The following is an 18,590-nucleotide window of genomic DNA, read 5'->3' as shown; positions in this document are numbered from 1 at the left end:
TGCAGGATGTGTTGTGGGAAACTACAGAGTACAAATAAGAATAAAAATTTCCAGTAACCACTATCCAAACCACTGTTACAATGTAATTCACTTATAAATTACAGATCATGTTTTTAAAAACCAGATTAGATTATACTTTTATTTCACAAATTATTATTTCTCTTTCACAAGAAAGCACAATATTCAAGAAGGATTACAATGGAAAGAGATGGGTCATCTTTATTAAAAAAAAAAATCAGAGATAAATAGCAAAAACTTGTTTCTCTCCCATTTTCTCCCTACTTTTCACTCTTCCCTTACAACCATTACAATCAAATATGTAAACACAAAATTAGTTGAATTAAAAAAATCCTATATGCATGCAGATGGTGACAGTATGAAGAATAAAGAGAGAAATTTTAAACAAACTGGTCTATTTTTTAGGAAGATATTACAAATGTAATGAATGGAGAAAATATTCTCTCTCAAGATAAACCACACAAATGTAACTGTTTTCTCTCTTATCTGTGCTAATGCTTTAACTGTGCTAAGCATTCAGGCAACTCTAGATGTATTTCAATATTCTCTTAGAGAAAGGAACTATTTTTGTTTCTATGCTTTGCGAAGGAAATCACAATTCAATTCAAACTGTGTTAGTACAAAAACGACAGTAACAAAAAAGTATATACACATCTAGGGGAGGGATAGCGATAGATAATGGAAAACTGAAATACTTTCTGTTTGCTAATAAAACGACGCTGGAACTCAAAACATCTTAGCTTCCAAAACACAGCATTCACTAATCACGGATGATGAGTGGCAGGGGGTAAAAAGTTAAGACTGAAATAACAGTTGGTGGGTGCTTAATCTTTGGCATTCTCACCTGAAAGAACTCGGGGATGACCCACATGATCACTACATCCTTTCAGGGCGGCTGTTCTACTTTCTAAGTTTTATGCTTTCCTGCTTCGCTAGCAGTGGTTACTTCAATCCATCCAAACAAACGCCAATCAGTATGGCTAACAATTATACAGAATGAATCGTAAAGGGAAAAAACCCAAAAACCACAGAATTCGCTTTGGGAGGAAAGGTGGTGCAGGGTGCAGAATTCTCCCGTGGCTGGGGTGGAATCTGCTGGGCATCTGTTCACTGCCACGGTCCCCGCCAGACTGGTAGGCGGGCGGTGCCTGCACTCTGGCCGCCAGCAGCCTCCCAACAGCCCAAGGCGCAAACTCCCCTCGGGGGCACCTCCTCAGCAGTGCTACCACATACCTGTCTACCCAAGTGCCATCTGCTGCTGCTGGCATTTCAGCCCGTCTTCCCTGCGCTGGCTATTGCCAGTGTGCCAGATGTCAAGGTCCACAGGAGAGACCCATCTAACACCCCACTTCTCCTTCTAGGATCACCTTTCACCTCCACTTCACTCCAGAGCCACAGGTTAGGCATGGTCCTTTTCTCTGTTCCACTCCTCCAGTTTTTATTGCCACTGTCTCCCCCGCCCCCCAGTTCACTCCTTTTCTCTCACTACATTTGCTTTTTTGGCCTACTTGTTATTCTCCAGTCCAGTGATCGATCCCTTTTCTCCCAGCCTGTCACTGGCCACCTGGTCTCACACTTCTTTCCCTACTCAACCTATACTCCTTGATATATCTCTCTCTTCAACGCCTTTTAACAGTATTTTTGACATCCTATCCTCCATATCCTCCTGCAGGAGCTGTCCTGCAAACCTGTGGCCTGTTAGGAATCTAGCGACCACTCTAGTTCAGGCGGCAAAGGCTACTTGAAAGAGGCAAAGACATTATGAATCCTCTGAGAAAGAGGTACTATCTCGTCCAGGCCAAGTGTTACTCTGCTAGTCATTCTCATCTCCTCTGGACCCTGCTTACATCGTGATTCCTTGTTCACCCCCAGCTGCCCCTTCTTCAGACAACCAGATTTTATGTTTCCTCATTTAAGTAACAACAATCCCTTTCCTTTCCTTTTTTTTTCACAGTAAAACTTGTTGAGGTAGTATTTATTCCCTACATGATTTTCATCTACAAAATAACCAAAAAAGGCAGCTTCAAAGGTCAACTTACTTCGCATCTCTGGCTCATAACTCAGTGAACTTGGTTTGTGGACCCTATATTGTTTTAGCAGTTTTTTGTCCCAGGCACCACAATTTAATGGACTTGCCAAACGTAAAAACTCCCTAAAGAAGAGAGAAAGAAAGCAGTTATTCCTTGATTGAGAACATTACGTAATTCACAAACCAAACACAAAATATGGGATTTGATGAAGTATAACAGACTAGTTAAAAATATAAAGCCAACCCAAACAATTATTATAAAATAATATATGTTAATTTTACATGTGAATTACCTACCACTGAAAAGAGAATAGAATATTGTAAAGGGTTAAAATATGAAATTTGGGGAACCTGTTCTTCTAAAATGTGATATGCAGAAATGTAACGAATTGTCTAGGAATTACACAAATAGGAGTCCTTCGTATCCAGTCATTTGTAGCATCATGTAAAAGTGGGAAAAAGGTATTTCTCTGAAATTTCAACTCCTTATAGCAGAAAAAAATTAGGTCAGGTACCCTTTGCCAGTTTTTCATGTAGAGTATAATACACGATTATTTTATAACCTTACAGCTCATGGCTCATCAATAACGCAGGTATCTATATCTTCATGTGACATTTGGTTCTGAAAATTCATTCACTGTGAAAACGAGCATATCCACTAACTAGGCAGTATAAGTTATCTAATAAAATATTAGTATTAAGTATGAGATAAGATCTTTCTGTCTCATTCACTCTATTTTTAAAGCAGATTACCAAAAATAATCAGGGGGAAATCTCCATGCTCTTTTTAATACTTTAGGCCATCTGTAAGATGATGGACAAAGTGAGTAGGAATGGCCTCATTTATCTTGGTACAACGTTGCCTGATTCAATACTATTTAGTAAATGGCTTTTTCTTAATCCACCGTTAGATTGGAGCCAGTTAAAAAACATAAATTACAAATAAAGTCCAACCATTTTTAAGAAAGTCCTTAAAAGCTTTATGAAAAAGGACTACTTTAACAGCAGAAAAAAATTATAAAGAGCTGCTTATATCTGAAAGTGACAAGATACAGGAGTTTATTTTTTTTTGTAAATAAGGAAAAGATAACTTATACTTTAAATCTTTTTGGCAAGGTAGTTTCAAAGAAAATATTTTTTTAAGGTGTTTTATCCCTAAAACACACAGTACTGCTTCTCTTGCATTAAAAAGATTTAAATATATGTATCTCTTGAATGGCTAAACTCTGTAAGGTGTATCTATACCACAGAATACTACTCAGCAATAAAAAGATTACTGAAACGTAACAATCTGGATGCATTTCTAAGGCATTATGGTAAGTGAAAACAGTCAATCTCAAAAGTTCATGTACCAAATGATTTCATTTACATAACATTCTCAAAGTGACAAACTTACCGAGATGGAGAACAGATTGGCAGTTTCCAGGGGTTAAGAATGGTCGGGGTTAGGGGAGTGGATATGATAATAAAGGAGTATCACTATAGAGATGTTTGTGATGCCTTGATTGTGTAGTGGGCATATAAACATGTGATAAATAATAAGACCCACAGCATACAAGGATACGTTGTAGCAACGTGAGTTTCTTAGTTTTCATGTATTATGGTTGTATGAGATGTAAACGCCGAAGAAACTGGGAACACAGAACCTCTCTAAATCTGTAAGTAATTTAAAATTAAAAAGTTCAAAAAGTATTTAAGAGAAGCTTTTAATTTTTTTTCAATGTTTGTTTCTTTTTGAGACACAAAGAGCATGAGGGGGGAGAGGGGCAGAGAGAGACGGAGACACAGATTCTGAAGCAGGCTCCAGGTTCTGAGCTGTCAATACTGGGCTTGAACTCACAGACCATGAGATCGTGACCTGAGCCAAAGTGGGAGGCTTAATTGACTGAGCCACCCAGGCGCCCCTCTTAAGAGACTTCTTACACATAAAAAGTTCTCAAATACAAAGTAGATGTAAGTCATAAAGACATGACTTTATTTTTATTTTTTATTTATTTATTTAAAAAAAAATTTTTTTTTAACGTTTATTTATTTTTGAGACAGAGAGAGACAGAGCATGAACGGGGGAGGGGCAGAGAGAGAGGGAGACACAGAATCGGAAGCAGGCTCCAGGCTCTGAGCCATCAGCCCAGAGCCCGACGCGGGGCTCGAACTCACGGACCGCGAGATCGTGACCTGAGCTGAAGTCGGACGCTTAACCGACTGAGCCACCCAGGCGCCCCAAGACATGACTTTATTTTTAAAGGAGAGTTTGCTACATTCGAGTGGAAGAAATAACCACTCTCTATTTTCTAATAACTGGGCTTACCTAAGACCAATATTTTGAGCACTTTGCCCATTTTTATTGTTTTTGTTTTGCCCACTGATACTTGGATATATGTGTACCATAGCAAGAACTCTTGAGTACCAAGACTCTAGGAACTGCCATTACTACCTGTGGCTTGTTCAACGGCGAGAAAGAGGACACACTGACCTCAGCACCATGGGCTCCAGAGCCTGAGAAGCTAGTCGTTCAAACATCCGCTGGAGGGGCGGGTGCAGTGAGTGGTCCTCGTCTGCCAGGGCGGCACTGCACCGCTGCAGCAATCGGGCGTGAAGGCCAGCTTCACACATGACCTGCTGGTTTCTCTCTGTGTGCACCAGGGCTTGTAAGATATTTGCCACAGCAAGTTGAAGGTCCAGAGCATGCTGAAGTGAGAGAAATCCATGCCACCAGGGCATTCTTAGGAAGAAAGGTGACAGTTCTCTCCACATGAAGCACAACTTGTAATAGGAGGTCTCTACACATTTCAAATTCCCTTCAGATGAATTAAGAAGCTGATGCAGAGTGATCTAGCAATTCAAACAAGGCTAGGCAAACGTTTCCTATCCTCATTTCACCGGAAGCATACCCAGCTGGACTCCTCTCTCCTCCAAGTCTTTTGTAGTAAAAGACTATCTAATAGTATTTTAATTTTTATAGAAGTAGTGAATGTGAGGTCTTTTACTTCATGAGTAAACAACCAGTGTAAAAGAAAGCCTTAGAGGTTTTGTGACACTTTAAGCCTTAGAGGCCATACAACATTTTAGCATAATTAGTCACTGAAGCTCCCATTCACCCAAACTCTTGAGTGCTACAAGTCAAAACATAAATAGCCTCAAAATGGTATCTTCAATTGTTTTTTCTTTCTGTACGATTCATTAACAGTTTCCACTGATAAGCAGGACTTAGAAGGAGAAACAATTATTTTAGCACTAGAAGTAACCATCTTGGCTACATTTGTAGCAAATGAACTGTATTCTAAAACATATATACCTACCTCACAAGAAAGTTAAGACTCAAGTTGAACAATCCTATTTTTTCCTCTCTGACTTTAGTATGTGATACGGAACCATTCCTTATCACTCTGTCTTGGACCCCAATCCCTTGCTTACACAGTCATATTCACATCCTTTTACTCATTCGTTAAGATGGAAAGGAGCTAACATATCCACACTTACTTCTGGCTGTGTCACTGACCCAACAGAGGCCAGGAGGTCCAGCATAGCCAGCATGGCTCCGGGATGAATGATGACAGCATCAGAACTCTGGAAAGATGTAGTTGCCACATGTAGTTTCAGGTCAGCGACATTTTTAGGAGGGTAAACAGGGGGAGTTGAAACAGAATGATATGCATGCCTGTAAAAAAGAAAGAAGGGTAATTTAGCATTAAATTCAAATACATTCTCTGTTCCATTTCTTCATCTTTTGTTAACTTTATCCACTGATAAACAAAAACCTTTGTAATTCAAGACTGGGTTACAAAACACTTTAAGGATGGGATATGAAAAAGCAATATATTATCAATTCTTAGAGTTACATACAATTTAACCATCAATTCTTCTAGACTATGTCTTTACCACTTGTCACTGGGATTGTTTCATTAGGGAAGGGCACATGATGACCAAAGTTAACACTCCTCTCTGATAAGATTTGAAAGTGCTAAGAGAGTAAATCCTCAAAGCTCTCATCACACGGAAGTTTTTTTCCTTGTATTTATTTGAGATGATGGATGTTAACTAAACTTACTGTGGTAATCATTTTACAACATGGGGTGAGGCAAGTCATTGTGTTGTATACCTTAACTTATAACAGTGCTCTATGTCAATCACGTCTCAATAACACACACACACACACACACACACACACACACACACACACACACACACACACAAAGAAGAATGACACCTGTATCAGAAGATACAACAAATAGGTGAAATCACAGTGATTCAAACTCTAGGAAAGGTGAAAGTTCTGATAAAATATGATGAGGGTATAAATTGAATGAAGTCAAATCCCTCACTAAGATTTTCTTTTGAAATTACCTATGTGTTTGTAACCTTTCCCTAAACTGTGGGCAACATAAGCAAGAACTAACAAGATCTGGGGCGCCTGAGTGGCTCCGTCGGTTAAGCAAATGACTTGAAAGCTCAGGTCTTGATTTTGCAGTTCATGGGTTCGAGCCCCACACTGGGCTCTGTGCTGACAGCTTGGAGTCAGAAGCCTGCTTCAGATTGTGTGTGTGTGTGTGTGTGTGTGTGTGTGTGTGTGTGTGTGTGTGTGTGTTTCTTTCTCTGCTCTTCCCCTGCTTACGCACTCTCAAAATTAAACATTAAAAAAAAAATTACCCACAGATGGTCACGTTAAGAAATAAAATGCCTTATTAAGAAAAAACAGGGGCGCCTGGATTGTCCAGTCGGTTGAGCATCCGACTTTGGCTCAGGTCATGATCTCGCAGTCCGTGAGTTCGAGCCCTGCGTCGGGCCCTGTGCTGACAGCTCGAAGCCTGAATCCTGCTTCTGATTCTGTGTCTCCCTCTCTCTCTGCCCCTCCCCCGCTCATGCTCTGTCTCTCTCACTCTCAAAAATGAATAAATGTTAAAAAATTTCTTTTTTAAAAAATGAGCTGACAACATCTATAACTGGGTCAAATTGAGTCAGGGATGGCTCAGAATCTTGGCCACCTGACAATATATATGTTAAGCATCAAGGAAGTTTTCCTTTAGCTTATTTGGAACTACGTTCACATTCTTTTGCATTAATTCACCCCTGAAAATATTCATCACAATTTTTAAAAAATTAGAAGGCATATTTTTACATAACAAGCTTCTATGAGATAGAAAGCCTAGCCATGTCCTGAACATTCCACGTTTCTTCTCATCAATGATCTCCACTTTCTATTTCATACTATTCTTCTACAATTCATGAGTTTTGCACATTTTGTATCCTGGCACTAGAAAACAGATGCTTGTGGCTTTAGCCTATGGGAGCTCTTTGTTCCAATGAATTGGTTTCAGCATAATTTGTCTATTGCTGAGCTCTGTCACTGGGAGCAGTGCAGTTTCAGCGCTCTGGCACAAGAGCAGCTTGGGAAACAGATGCTTTAAGTCAGTGATTTTGTCGCAAAGATCTGGCATTGCCGTGGCTGGTTTTTTTTTTTTTTTTTTTTTTTTAAAGTACCATTCTCTTTTTAACAGAGATTCCAGGAAAGTATTCAGCTCTACTTATATAAAAAAAACACACGGGCTCTCCTAGTTTATTTAAAGTCAGCATGTCCTCCACCCACTCATTTTTTTCAACTGCTTTTTGTTTTGCCGTTTTTGTTATTTAATTTCTAAACTTACTAGGATAGATTTCTAAATGTTTATTACCAATAGCTATCCTCTTCCTATGTTGCTTCTTTTATTCTGTGAAATATTATGATCCCATCTAGAAAAAAAGATGATAGTGTAGTAGGAATTCTGAACTATTAAGAAATTTCATAAAAGCTGTTTATCATTACACATAATTTGAAGAAAAACCAAATTCTAGTTGTATACTTTAGTCACAGTCCTTCCAAAATTATTTCTGAGTTGCCAGATTTAATGTAGATTGAATTTAAATTATGGGTATACCCAGGAAGGAGGCTTTGTGCCTTCAGAAAACAAACTCTTTATTAATTAATATATACCCATTATACCAGTACCTTTAAAATAAGTTTATTTATTTGGGGGAGAGGAGAAAGAGAGAGAGAGAGAGAGAGAGAGAGAGAGAGAGCGAGCGCGCGCGTGCGCGTGTGGGCACAAGCAGGGGACAAGTAGAGACAGGGAGATAGAGAATCCCAAGCAGACTCTGTGCTGTCAGTGCAAATTCCAACATGGGGCTCGATCTCACAGATCGTGAGATCACGCATGACCCGAGCCAACATCAAGAGTTGGATGCTCAATTGATCGAGCCATCCAGACACCCCACAGTAGTATGCCTTTTAATCTTATATAAGATAACAATACTCTGATATAAAAATTGCATTCATTCTTCTCAAACTGGGAAAATACTGTAAACACTGCTAAATCTAAAACATGGTATTTATTAAGTAAAATTAGGCCTATTTTAACAGGCATTATATAATATTATTAATACTTATTTAGCGACTTAGGTATCACCACAGGTATTATCATTTTTAAAATTTAGACATGCTAGTAAGTTTATTAAACGGATAATCTCAAGCAAGACCTACTCATTTACAAACGCAGGCTAAAACAACATTTCAAAATTTAGTTAATTTTTATGCTGCCATTACTTTTAAAACTTAGAAAAATTGCTACTTAATATTTCAATCTAAATTTTCATATATATTTAAAATTTACCTACCTCTTTGGGGAATATATTCTTGAATATTTAAATTCTGAATATGCTTTGCCTTAATTACCATCAAGTGTGTATAGACACTGAGTAACAGATACCATGTTTGAATAATAACTAGTACTCGCCACCTTTTTCTCCCCTGCAGATATATTATAGAAAACCTTGGTTTTTATTTTGTATTTTGTTTTCGTCTCCTTCCTCTAACTGTGATGAAATATCGTTCAGCTATAATTCTGTTCCATTATTCTTTCTGAATAATGAATACTAATGAAAAATGTTATGAGTTTTGGTTTTCTAAATACTATAAGGTTTCTTAGGCATTCCCCCCCACCACCAATTCTTAAAAAAAAGAGAAGAATCTCCAGCATTTTACATACCAGACAAGAATCACAAACTCAAAACTTCCTTCGTGTCTGAATATTCCAATAAGCCATAAAAACTAATACGTTGTTGGTTTCTCCCTTGGCCAATAAAAACAACATATTTTGCCACAAGAAGAAATGCCATGAGCTGATGTAATTTGTTGAGATGTTCTAGAGATATTCTAATTTCAAAAGTTACCATATCTGCATGTGAAAATAAAAGCACTGTTTTATTAGCTCATGATTCTTATCACTGAGCAAAATCTATGTAACCTGACCAGAATGGCAACCTGAAAATGTCAACACTGACCTTACTATTAGCATGAACAATATTGGGAACTTCCTTGGGGTAAAGCCAACCTGAGAGCCTAATTAGCATTCCCACAGAAAAGATTCAGTTAAACAGGACTGTGGATTCAGTGAAGGTTTCCCCCAAGTCAAAGATATGGCATCCTCACATGCAGCTGTGTTGCAAATGATGACAAAATATTCTTGATCTAAGCTCTTAAATAACTCTCTATGATATGGAATAAAATTTCCCTTTGTCAAATTATCATTTAAATAAAACAGTTCTGATGAATTTCCTTTCATGTGTTGCTTTAATCTATGAATTTCTATTGAAAGTATTTTATAGTTTTTGGTTAATACTAAAAAATGGTTAAATGTTTTTAAACACAGCAATTTTTATACCTTTACCCTTCAGGGAATCATAAATGTGACTTTTAAGAATGAAAACTATTTAGTAATTAAAACTATTTTTCTAATATCCAATATGTGGGATAGTGAGCACACGTGAATCTTCAAACACTAAGAATACCTTTTACTGCCTTCATTTTAGCAACAGAAGATACTGTATCAACTCAAATTGATTTTATGGTTTCTTGCATTAAAAAAAAATGTTCTTAGAACGACAAAAAAGGAATAGTTTTAAAATAGAAATACACTGAACAACACTAAATTTGTTTAAGACTATTCTGAACTCTTCTATGATTTACTGTCAGAAAATGAGCTGTAAGCTTCAGTGCAAACATAAGAGAAAAAGGAAAATACAAGTCCATATATCTGATGAATATTACTACTGAAATATATTGAAATACAGGATCTGTAATAAATACTTTTAATACAAAAAATCCACTAACATTCGAGTTTCAAATCCTGAATAATAGAGATAAAATTAATCAATAACATAGCTGAACCTCAGTATTCATTTTTAGAAAGCTACAATGGAAGAATATTAATACAAGACCAAAAGACTTGTACTTGGTTATGAGAAAAACTGGGGAAGGAAGGGTATTGGTTTCAACTGCACAGACTATGATCATTTTAAATATAGGTTGCAAATGGAATCTTAAATGGATCTTAATTGTACTCTTGTCAACCAACTGCTGGTTCTTTATATTCATAAGCTTTATATACAAGGAAGACTAGATCAGCTTAGAAACAGATATACACAGAACCAATGAAAGCAACAGCTAGGTTAGTTTTTTTATTCGTTTTTTCCAAAGGCTGGCCATGACAAGTCTCCACAACAGTATCACATTTCAACTGGTTGAACCTGATTAAGAAAACACACATTTCCTTGCCAGTGCTGTGATGTTCATTTTGGAGTAATGGTAAAAACTGAAGAATGCTTCCTAGCACCTTTAAAGTAAAAAGAAAAAGTACTCTACGTAAAGAAGCACTAAGTCCTCATTTCTAAATTAATTTTGATAAAAGATACACTGCTCTCAAGGCAAAATGTATATTTCACTCTAAATATTAGAGTCAAATGACAAAATTCTAAATGTCCCTCATATCCTCATGGCATTAACACATTTTGTGCTCATAAATATACTCAGAAGTTGACAATTCTAAAACCTAAAAAAATCTGAAAGCCAAAAAATTTTTGTACAAAGCACAATCACCACATTTACACATAATTAAGCACAGGGAAGAAAAAAACCACACAAATAAAGATTGACTTCCATTATAAGATCAGTACCTTTTCCTGGACAAAGCTGGTGTACCCCAAGGAGAGGGGAGAGAAGACTCACTTGTCAGGCAAGGAGGGATCTGTTCTGCACGACTACAGACAACAAAACAGACAGGGTGGTTTAGAGAGGTTAGAAGAGAACACCAGGTTGGCAGTTGGTTAGTTTCACAAGAAATACCAGTAAAAGTTTAATAAGGAACACCCTCCATACTCAGCAGGAACAAGAAACAAGACTACAACACATGCACTGAGGGAAACAGAAAAGCATGCTTAAGGCAGATGCTTATCCATTAATGTTACACTTAACACATTTGTTAAACAGAGTGTCATAAGGCCTGCTTTTCACAAAGTAAACTAAAACTGAGGTACACTAACTAGGATGAGTAGAAAAGGGGAAAGAGGTTGAATCTACAAATACAAATCTCAATTTCAAACAGCTTATTCCTTGAATACTACACCATACTATGTTTCTTTTTAACAATATATACGCATTTTTAAAAAGTAAAAAACTGGAAAACAGTGTTTCTTACATTACTTGTATTTTCTTATCTGAAGAGTAAGGTCTAAGAAATATTGTCAAGAAGCAAGAAACATCTCTCAGTAGATATTTCAAAGTAGATACTTCACAGTAAATGATATAAAACCTATTAGAAGCTATCCACATAGAGTTACTTGCTTTACATATGGGGCCAATATAGAAAACATTTCAGTTATCTCATGAAATAAAACTATGTTAACTTTAAAAGTGATAATGCGTGGGACAAATCAGCACCATGACCACTCTCACATTATCTTCAAGCTGAGAACGCTTTAATCACTGAAAATAACTAATTTAAGTAAAGTGGTACTCCTATGATCCACCTTAGAACCCTGGAACTCCCTCACATTGTAGATATTATCACAATATATTGTAGTTGTTTATTTATGTGTCTGTGTTTTAGCTAAAGGACAGCCACGTCTAAAGGAGTCTTGTGCTTGAACTCTCAAAATAACATCGTGTGGAGCAGTTGTTCGTAAAGTACTTTTTAATGAACGAATAAGTAAAGAAATCTGATAGACTCTTGAACTATCATCGTCTCTTATGGAACTATATTCTTTTTCAAGGATCATGAAATATTGAGAGTGATTATGAATGCTGAGAATACATTCTCCGTCTGGAAATACATATAATCATAACCACTGTCTCCTGCTGATAACTAATATCTTTAAGTCCGGATATACCTAATGTTGAGAACAGAGGAGAAAGAGAACAATAGTAAATACCAGCATTAAAGTAAACTTTATAGAAACTTACTTTAAGTACATCAAGAGCTAACTGACCCTAGATTTACAAATAATACACAAATGTTCATGCTGAAAACCTTAACATCAGAGCAACAGTAATATTCGCAAATAAGTGATAAACAAGCAAATAAAAGATTCATTTTCATTTCCTTTCAAGTTAACTTATAATTCAATCCTTAATGCTGAAGTCACACAGAGCATCCCCTTTAATTCAGAGCAGAGCAAAGCCATACCTGTCAAAAGAATCTGTAGCTACTTTGTAGAGATAAATAAAGAGTTTACTGCAGTGCCGTAAAGTGGGTGACACTGTGTCCATCGAGATTACATCTTCCTCCAAAAGTCTTTGAAATGGCTGTGTGTTTGAGGGGAAGACATTCATGGGGCTTATTTTTCTTAGGTCTGAGAAGCAGCCAAGAAATCGAACAGCATCTGCCAACTTCTCATACTGAATCTCTGTTTTGAAGAAATGAGAGTTGGCTGGCTCATAGCGCATTGCTGCAGTCAATGTGCAAAACACAGTGTGGAGAAGTTCAAACACTTGATTCTGGTTCACTTTCTCCCAGCCATTCTTGGGTGGTGAGCTCAAAGACCTTTCCATGGCAACAAGCAAGGATGTAATGTACACAAATCCTCCAACTTTCCTAAAAACTGTTCTTGAACGATGGCTTTCTCGAAGGACTGATAGGAGGGCCTACAAGGGATAAAAAAACAAAACCCCTTATAATTCAAATTAAAGCAAAATACATGAATGTCAAAAGGGAACATGATTTCTATGAACATACAACAGTAATGTTTTTGTCATTTCCCATTAACCAGCCCTATAATGCATGTCAAATATTTTACTAATTAAAAAATACCATTTTACACAAAAATAGACACATAGATCAATGGAACAAAATAGAGAACTTAGAAACAAACCCACACTTATATGGTCAATTAATCTACGACAAAGGAGGCAAAAATATACAATAGGGAAAATAAACAGTCTCGTCAACAAATGGTGCCAGGAAAACTGGACAGCAAACTGCAAAAGAATGAAAGTGTACCACTTTCTTACACTGTACACAAAAATAAACTCAAAATAGATTAAAGACCTACTTTTGAGATCTGAGACCATAAAACCAAAACAAAAAACAAAAAAAAAAAACCACAGGCAGTGATTTCTCTGACATCAGCTGTATAAACATTTTTCTAGACATGTCTGCTAAGGCAAGGGAAACAAAAAGTAAAAATTAAACTATAGGGACCATATCAAAATAAAAAGCTTTTGCACAGCAAAAGAAACCATCAATAAAACAAAAAAGACAACCTACTGAACGGGAAAAGATATTTGCAAATGATTATCTGATAAGGGGTTAATATCCAAAATATATAAAGAACTAAACAACACCAAACCAAAAAATGCAATGTAAAAACGGGCAGAAGACATAAACAGACATTTTTCCAAAGAAGACACACAGATGGCAAACAGACACACGAAAAGATGCTCAACATCACTAATCATCAGAGGAGAGCCAAGATGGCAGAACAGCATGGAAGTTTTTTTGCATCTCTCATTGCTGAAATGCAGCCAGATCAATGCTAAACCATCCTGCACATCTGGAAAAGTGATCTGAGGATTCACACAACAATCTGCACAACCTGAACCACAGAACTCGGCAGGTACACAGCGCGGAGAGGTGAACTGGGAGAGAGAAAAGCCGAGGAGGGCAGGGAGCTGTTTCTGCTTCCGGAGAGAGGTCGGAGATGGGGAAGAGTATGGGAAAAGCACCTCCCCTCCAAAGCAGCTGGAGAGAAAGTGGAAAGTGGAAACAGCTTCAGGGACTGAACAAAAAAAGGGAGAAAGGAGAGGGTTTAAATTCCATCAAGACTTTATAAACAGGAGGAGTGCAGAGTCTGAGGCTCCAAAGCTTGATACCCGGTGGTGCTCTAGTGAGAAGGGCAAATCCCTAAGAGCAGAGAGCGAGGTCCGAGGGGTCCACGGGCCACAAGGGGAGTGGTGGTTCCTCTGCGGGGAGGACATTTGGTAGAGGCTGTGCGGCCACCCCACAGGCAAAGGTACCAGCAGGCCCCGGAGAAAAACCACATTCGCTGGTGTTGGAACAAGGACGTTAAGGGGGAAGCCTGGTGCTAGATGTGTGTTGTCATTTTCCATAAACCCTGAAATGCTGCTGCTACAAGATTGCACAAACTTTTTCTGAGGCGGATTGGCACCGAGCCAACAGTCTCTGGGCACTGGCAGAAGCACAATCTTGTAAATGTTCCTGGAGTCGGGCCACACTCGCCCATTGCTCAGCAAGACCCTCCTCCAGAGAATCTGAGTGGGTCAAAGCCGCAATTCCTCAGAGGAGAGGGGTTGGAGGGGGAGCCAACATGGCAGAGAAGTAGGGGGATCCGAAGGTCCCCTGTCTCTCAAACAAAGCCGTCTTGAGGCCAAAGGACTTCGAACCCCAAGAGTCTGGGAAGAAGAGGCAGAGTTGCTTCCAGGGACCCACCGGGACAACCTGACAGGCCATAGGTGGAGCACTTCAAGGATCAGACAGCATAACCACAGTGGAGGCGGTACTTGCCTACATCATACCATGCCCCTTGGCGCCTGGTAACTACATATCTACTAGAGTGGGATTAACGCTGATGAACCAGATAGCCCTTGCTCCAGACAAGCTCTGTTGCATTGCCTGGTTTAATTCTTGGACAATTCTTACTATATAGATACATTCATCCTTTTCTTCTTACTTCTTCCCTCCTCTAGTCTGGTTACTCTGCTTATTGGTCTGTTTAAGCAGACATATTTAATCCATTCTCTTGATACATGTTCTATACCTCCTTCCTTATTTTCCTTTCTCTCTCTCTAGATTAAGGCTATAGTTTCTATGCCTGGTCAATTTTTATTTTTTCTTTTTCCCCACCCTGTTGTTTCTCTCTTTGTATGGGATAATGCCTCTTCCATCAGCAATGCCTCCACCCTGTTGTCTACTGGTAGCTGGCGTTTCTGGCTTTTTGTTTTTGGGTTTTTTGTGTTTGTGTGTTTTCGTTTTCTGTTTGTTTTTTGTTTATTTGTCTGTTTGTTTTCCTTTCCAGGGCTACTTCGACAATCAAAGTACACCTGGTGGAGGGTCCAAAACATCACTATGAGTAGGGAAATAAAGTAACCAAACTCACAATAACAGACAGTAAGTAACTCCAAAAAACACCTCCTGAAGGGCCAGGCCCTAGACAGTGTACGGCCCCTCTTTAATGTAGTAGTGCTTGCAGAAGCAGGGCACATAATAAGCTTTTAAGACACATAAGGGACAGAAAACTAGCCAAAATGATGAAACGGAAGAATTCTCAAAAGAAATTCCAGGAAGAAATGACAGCTAAAGAACTGATCAAAACAAATAGAAACAGTATAACTGAATAAGAATTTAGAAAAAATAGTCATAAGATTAATTGCTGGGCTAGAAAAAAGCATACAAAGACAGAAGAGAATCTATTGCTGCAGAGATCAAGGAACTGAAAAATAGTCGTGAATTAAAAAGTGCTGTAAATGGGGTGTAAAATAAACTGGAGGCAGTGACAGTGAGAATTGAACAGGCAGAGGGGAGAATAGGTGAATTAGAAGATAAAATTATGGAAAAAGAGGAAGCTGAGAAAAAGAGAGATAAAAAAATTCTGTATCACAATGGGAGAATTAGAGAACTAAGTGATTCCATGAAATGCAACAATATCTGTATCATAGGAGTTCCAGAAGAAGAAGAAGAGAGAGAAAAGGGGCTGAAAGTGTGCTTGAACAAATCATAGCTGAAAACTTCCCTGATCTGGGGAAGGAACAGACAATGAAATCCAGGAAGCACAGAGAACTCCCTTCAGAGGTAACTTGAATCGATCTTCTGCATGATGTTATCATAGCGAAACTGGCAAAATACAAGGATAGAGAGAGAATTCTGAAAGCAGCTAGGGATAAATGGGCCTTAACATACAAGGGTAGACACATAAGGATAGCAGCAGACCTATCTACTAAAACTTGGCAGGCCAAAAAGGAGGAGCAGGAAACTTTCAATGTGATGAACAGGAAAAATATGCAGCCAAGAATCCTTTATCCAGTAAACTTGTCATTCAGAATAGAATGAGATATAAAGGTTTTCCCAAACAAACAAAAACTGAAGGAATTCATCACCACTAAACCAGCCCTACAAGAGATTCTAAGGGGGATCCTGTGAGACAAAGTACCAGAGACATTGCTACAAGCATGAAACCTACAGACAACACAATGACTCTAAACCCGTATCTCTCAGTAATAACACTGAATGTAAATGGACTAAAAGTTCCAATCAAAAGACAAAAACAAAATCCATCTATTTGCTGTCTACAAGAGATCCATTTTAAAACTGAGGATACCTTCAGATTGAAAGTGAGGGGATGGAGAACCATCTATCATGCTACCGGAGGTCAAAAGAAAGCTGGAGTAGCCATACTTATATCAGACAAACTAGATTTTAAACTAATTTTACACTAGATTTTAAAATAATTATGGGGTCTATCCATCAAGAAGTGCCAACACTTATAAATGTCTATGCACCGAATTCGGCAGCACCCAAATATATAAAACAATCAATCACAAACATAAGCAGTCTTATTGGTAAGAATGTGGTAATTGCAGGGGACTTTAATACTCACAACAACGGACAGATCATCTAGACAGAAAATCAATAAAGAAACAATGGCCCTGAATGATACACTGGACCAGATGAACTTGACAGATATATTTAGAACTTTCCATTCTAAAGCAGAATATACATTCTCCTTGAGTGCACATGGAACATTCTCCAAGATAGATCACATACTGGGTCACAAAACCTCAATAAATATATAAGAAGTGATATCATACTATGCACACTTAAGGATCACAGTGCTATGAAACTTGAAATCCAACACAGGAAAAAGTTTGGAAAACCTTCAAATGCATGAAGGTTAAAGAACATCTTACTAAAGAACAAATGGGTCAACCAGGCAATTAAGGAAGAAATTAAAAAATATATGGAAACAATTGAAAATGAAAACACAACAATCCAAACCCTTTGGGATGCAGCAAAAGCAGTCCTAAGAGGAAAATACATTGCAATCCAGGCCTACCTCAAGAAAAAGAAAAATTCCAAATACAAAATCTAATGGAACACCTAAAGGAACTAGAAGAACAACAAATGCCAAACCCAGCAGAAAAAGAGAAATAATAAAGAGCAGAAAAAAACAATATAGAATCCAAACAAATAGTAGAACAGATCAATGAAACCAAGAGTTGGTTTTTTTGGAAAAATAAACAAAATTGATAAACCCCCAGCCAGACTTCTCAAAAAGAGAGAGGACACAAATAGATAAAATCACAAATGAAAATGGATTTATCACAACCAATCCCTCAGAAATACAAGCAATTATCATAGAATACTATGAAAAATTATATGCTAACAAACTGGACAACCTGGAAGAAATGGACAATTTCCTAGACACCCACATACTACCAAAACTCAAATGGGAAGAAATAGAAAATTTGAATAGATCCATAACTCGTAAAGAAATTGCATCAGTTATCAAAAATGTCCCAACAAATAAGAGCCCTGGACCAGATGGTTTCCCTGGGGAATTCAACAGATATTTAAAGCAGAATTAATACCTATCCCTTTTCAAGCTGTTCCAAAAAAACGGAAGGAAAACTTCCAGATTCATTCTATGAAGCCAGCATCACCCTGATTCCCAAACCAGAAAGAGACCCCACTAAAAGGAGAATTACAGGCCAATATTCCTGATGAACATGGATGCAAAAATTCTCAACGAGATATTAACAAATCGAATTCAACAGCATATAACAAGAACTATTCACCATGATCAAGTGGGATTCATTCCTGGATTGCAGGGCTGGCTCAATATTAGCAAATCAATCACTGTGATACATCACATTAATAAAAGAAAGGAAAAGAACCATATGATCCTCTCAATAGATGGAGAAAAAGCATCTGACAAAATATAGCATCCTTTCCTAATAAAAACCATTAAGAAAGTTGGGATAGAAGGACATACCTAAACATCATAAAAGCCATACATGAAAAGCCCACAGCTAATATCATTCTCAATGGGGAAAAACTGAGAGCTTTCCCCCTGAGATCAGGAACATGACAGGGATGTCCACTCTCACCACTGTTGTTTAACATAGGGTTGGAAGACCTAGCATCAGCAATCAGACAACAAAATAAAATAAAAGGCATCAAAATTGGCAAAGAAGAAGTCAAACTTTGACTTTTTGCAGACG

General features: G+C 37.8%; 1 protein-coding gene across 13 annotated transcripts in view; it reads right to left on the bottom strand.

Moving 5' to 3' along the window:
- Positions 1-18,590, bottom strand: part of WDFY3 (WD repeat and FYVE domain containing 3) — a 243,955-nt gene that overhangs the window by 108,731 nt on the left and 116,634 nt on the right. For 12 of the 13 annotated variants that reach the window (XM_019465333.2, XM_019465400.2, XM_019465375.2 and 9 more), the window contains 5 exons: positions 12,541-12,998; positions 11,033-11,116; positions 5,528-5,705; positions 4,521-4,735; positions 2,058-2,170 (listed from right to left, as the gene is read on the bottom strand). In XM_019465333.2, coding sequence (XP_019320878.1) covers positions 2,058-2,170; positions 4,521-4,735; positions 5,528-5,705; positions 11,033-11,116; positions 12,541-12,998 — 1,048 coding nt within the window. The remainder of the gene's footprint in view (positions 1-2,057; positions 2,171-4,520; positions 4,736-5,527; positions 5,706-11,032; positions 11,117-12,540; positions 12,999-18,590) is intronic. The other variant, XM_019465420.2, reaches the window with a different exon arrangement.

The sequence above is a fragment of the Panthera pardus genome, unplaced genomic scaffold, assembly GCF_024362965.1.
Source record: "Panthera pardus isolate Hobbes unplaced genomic scaffold, ASM2436296v1 HiC_scaffold_13, whole genome shotgun sequence".
Classification (NCBI taxonomy): domain Eukaryota; kingdom Metazoa; phylum Chordata; class Mammalia; order Carnivora; family Felidae; genus Panthera; species Panthera pardus.
This window is presented reverse-complemented; position numbering and strand designations above follow the sequence as displayed.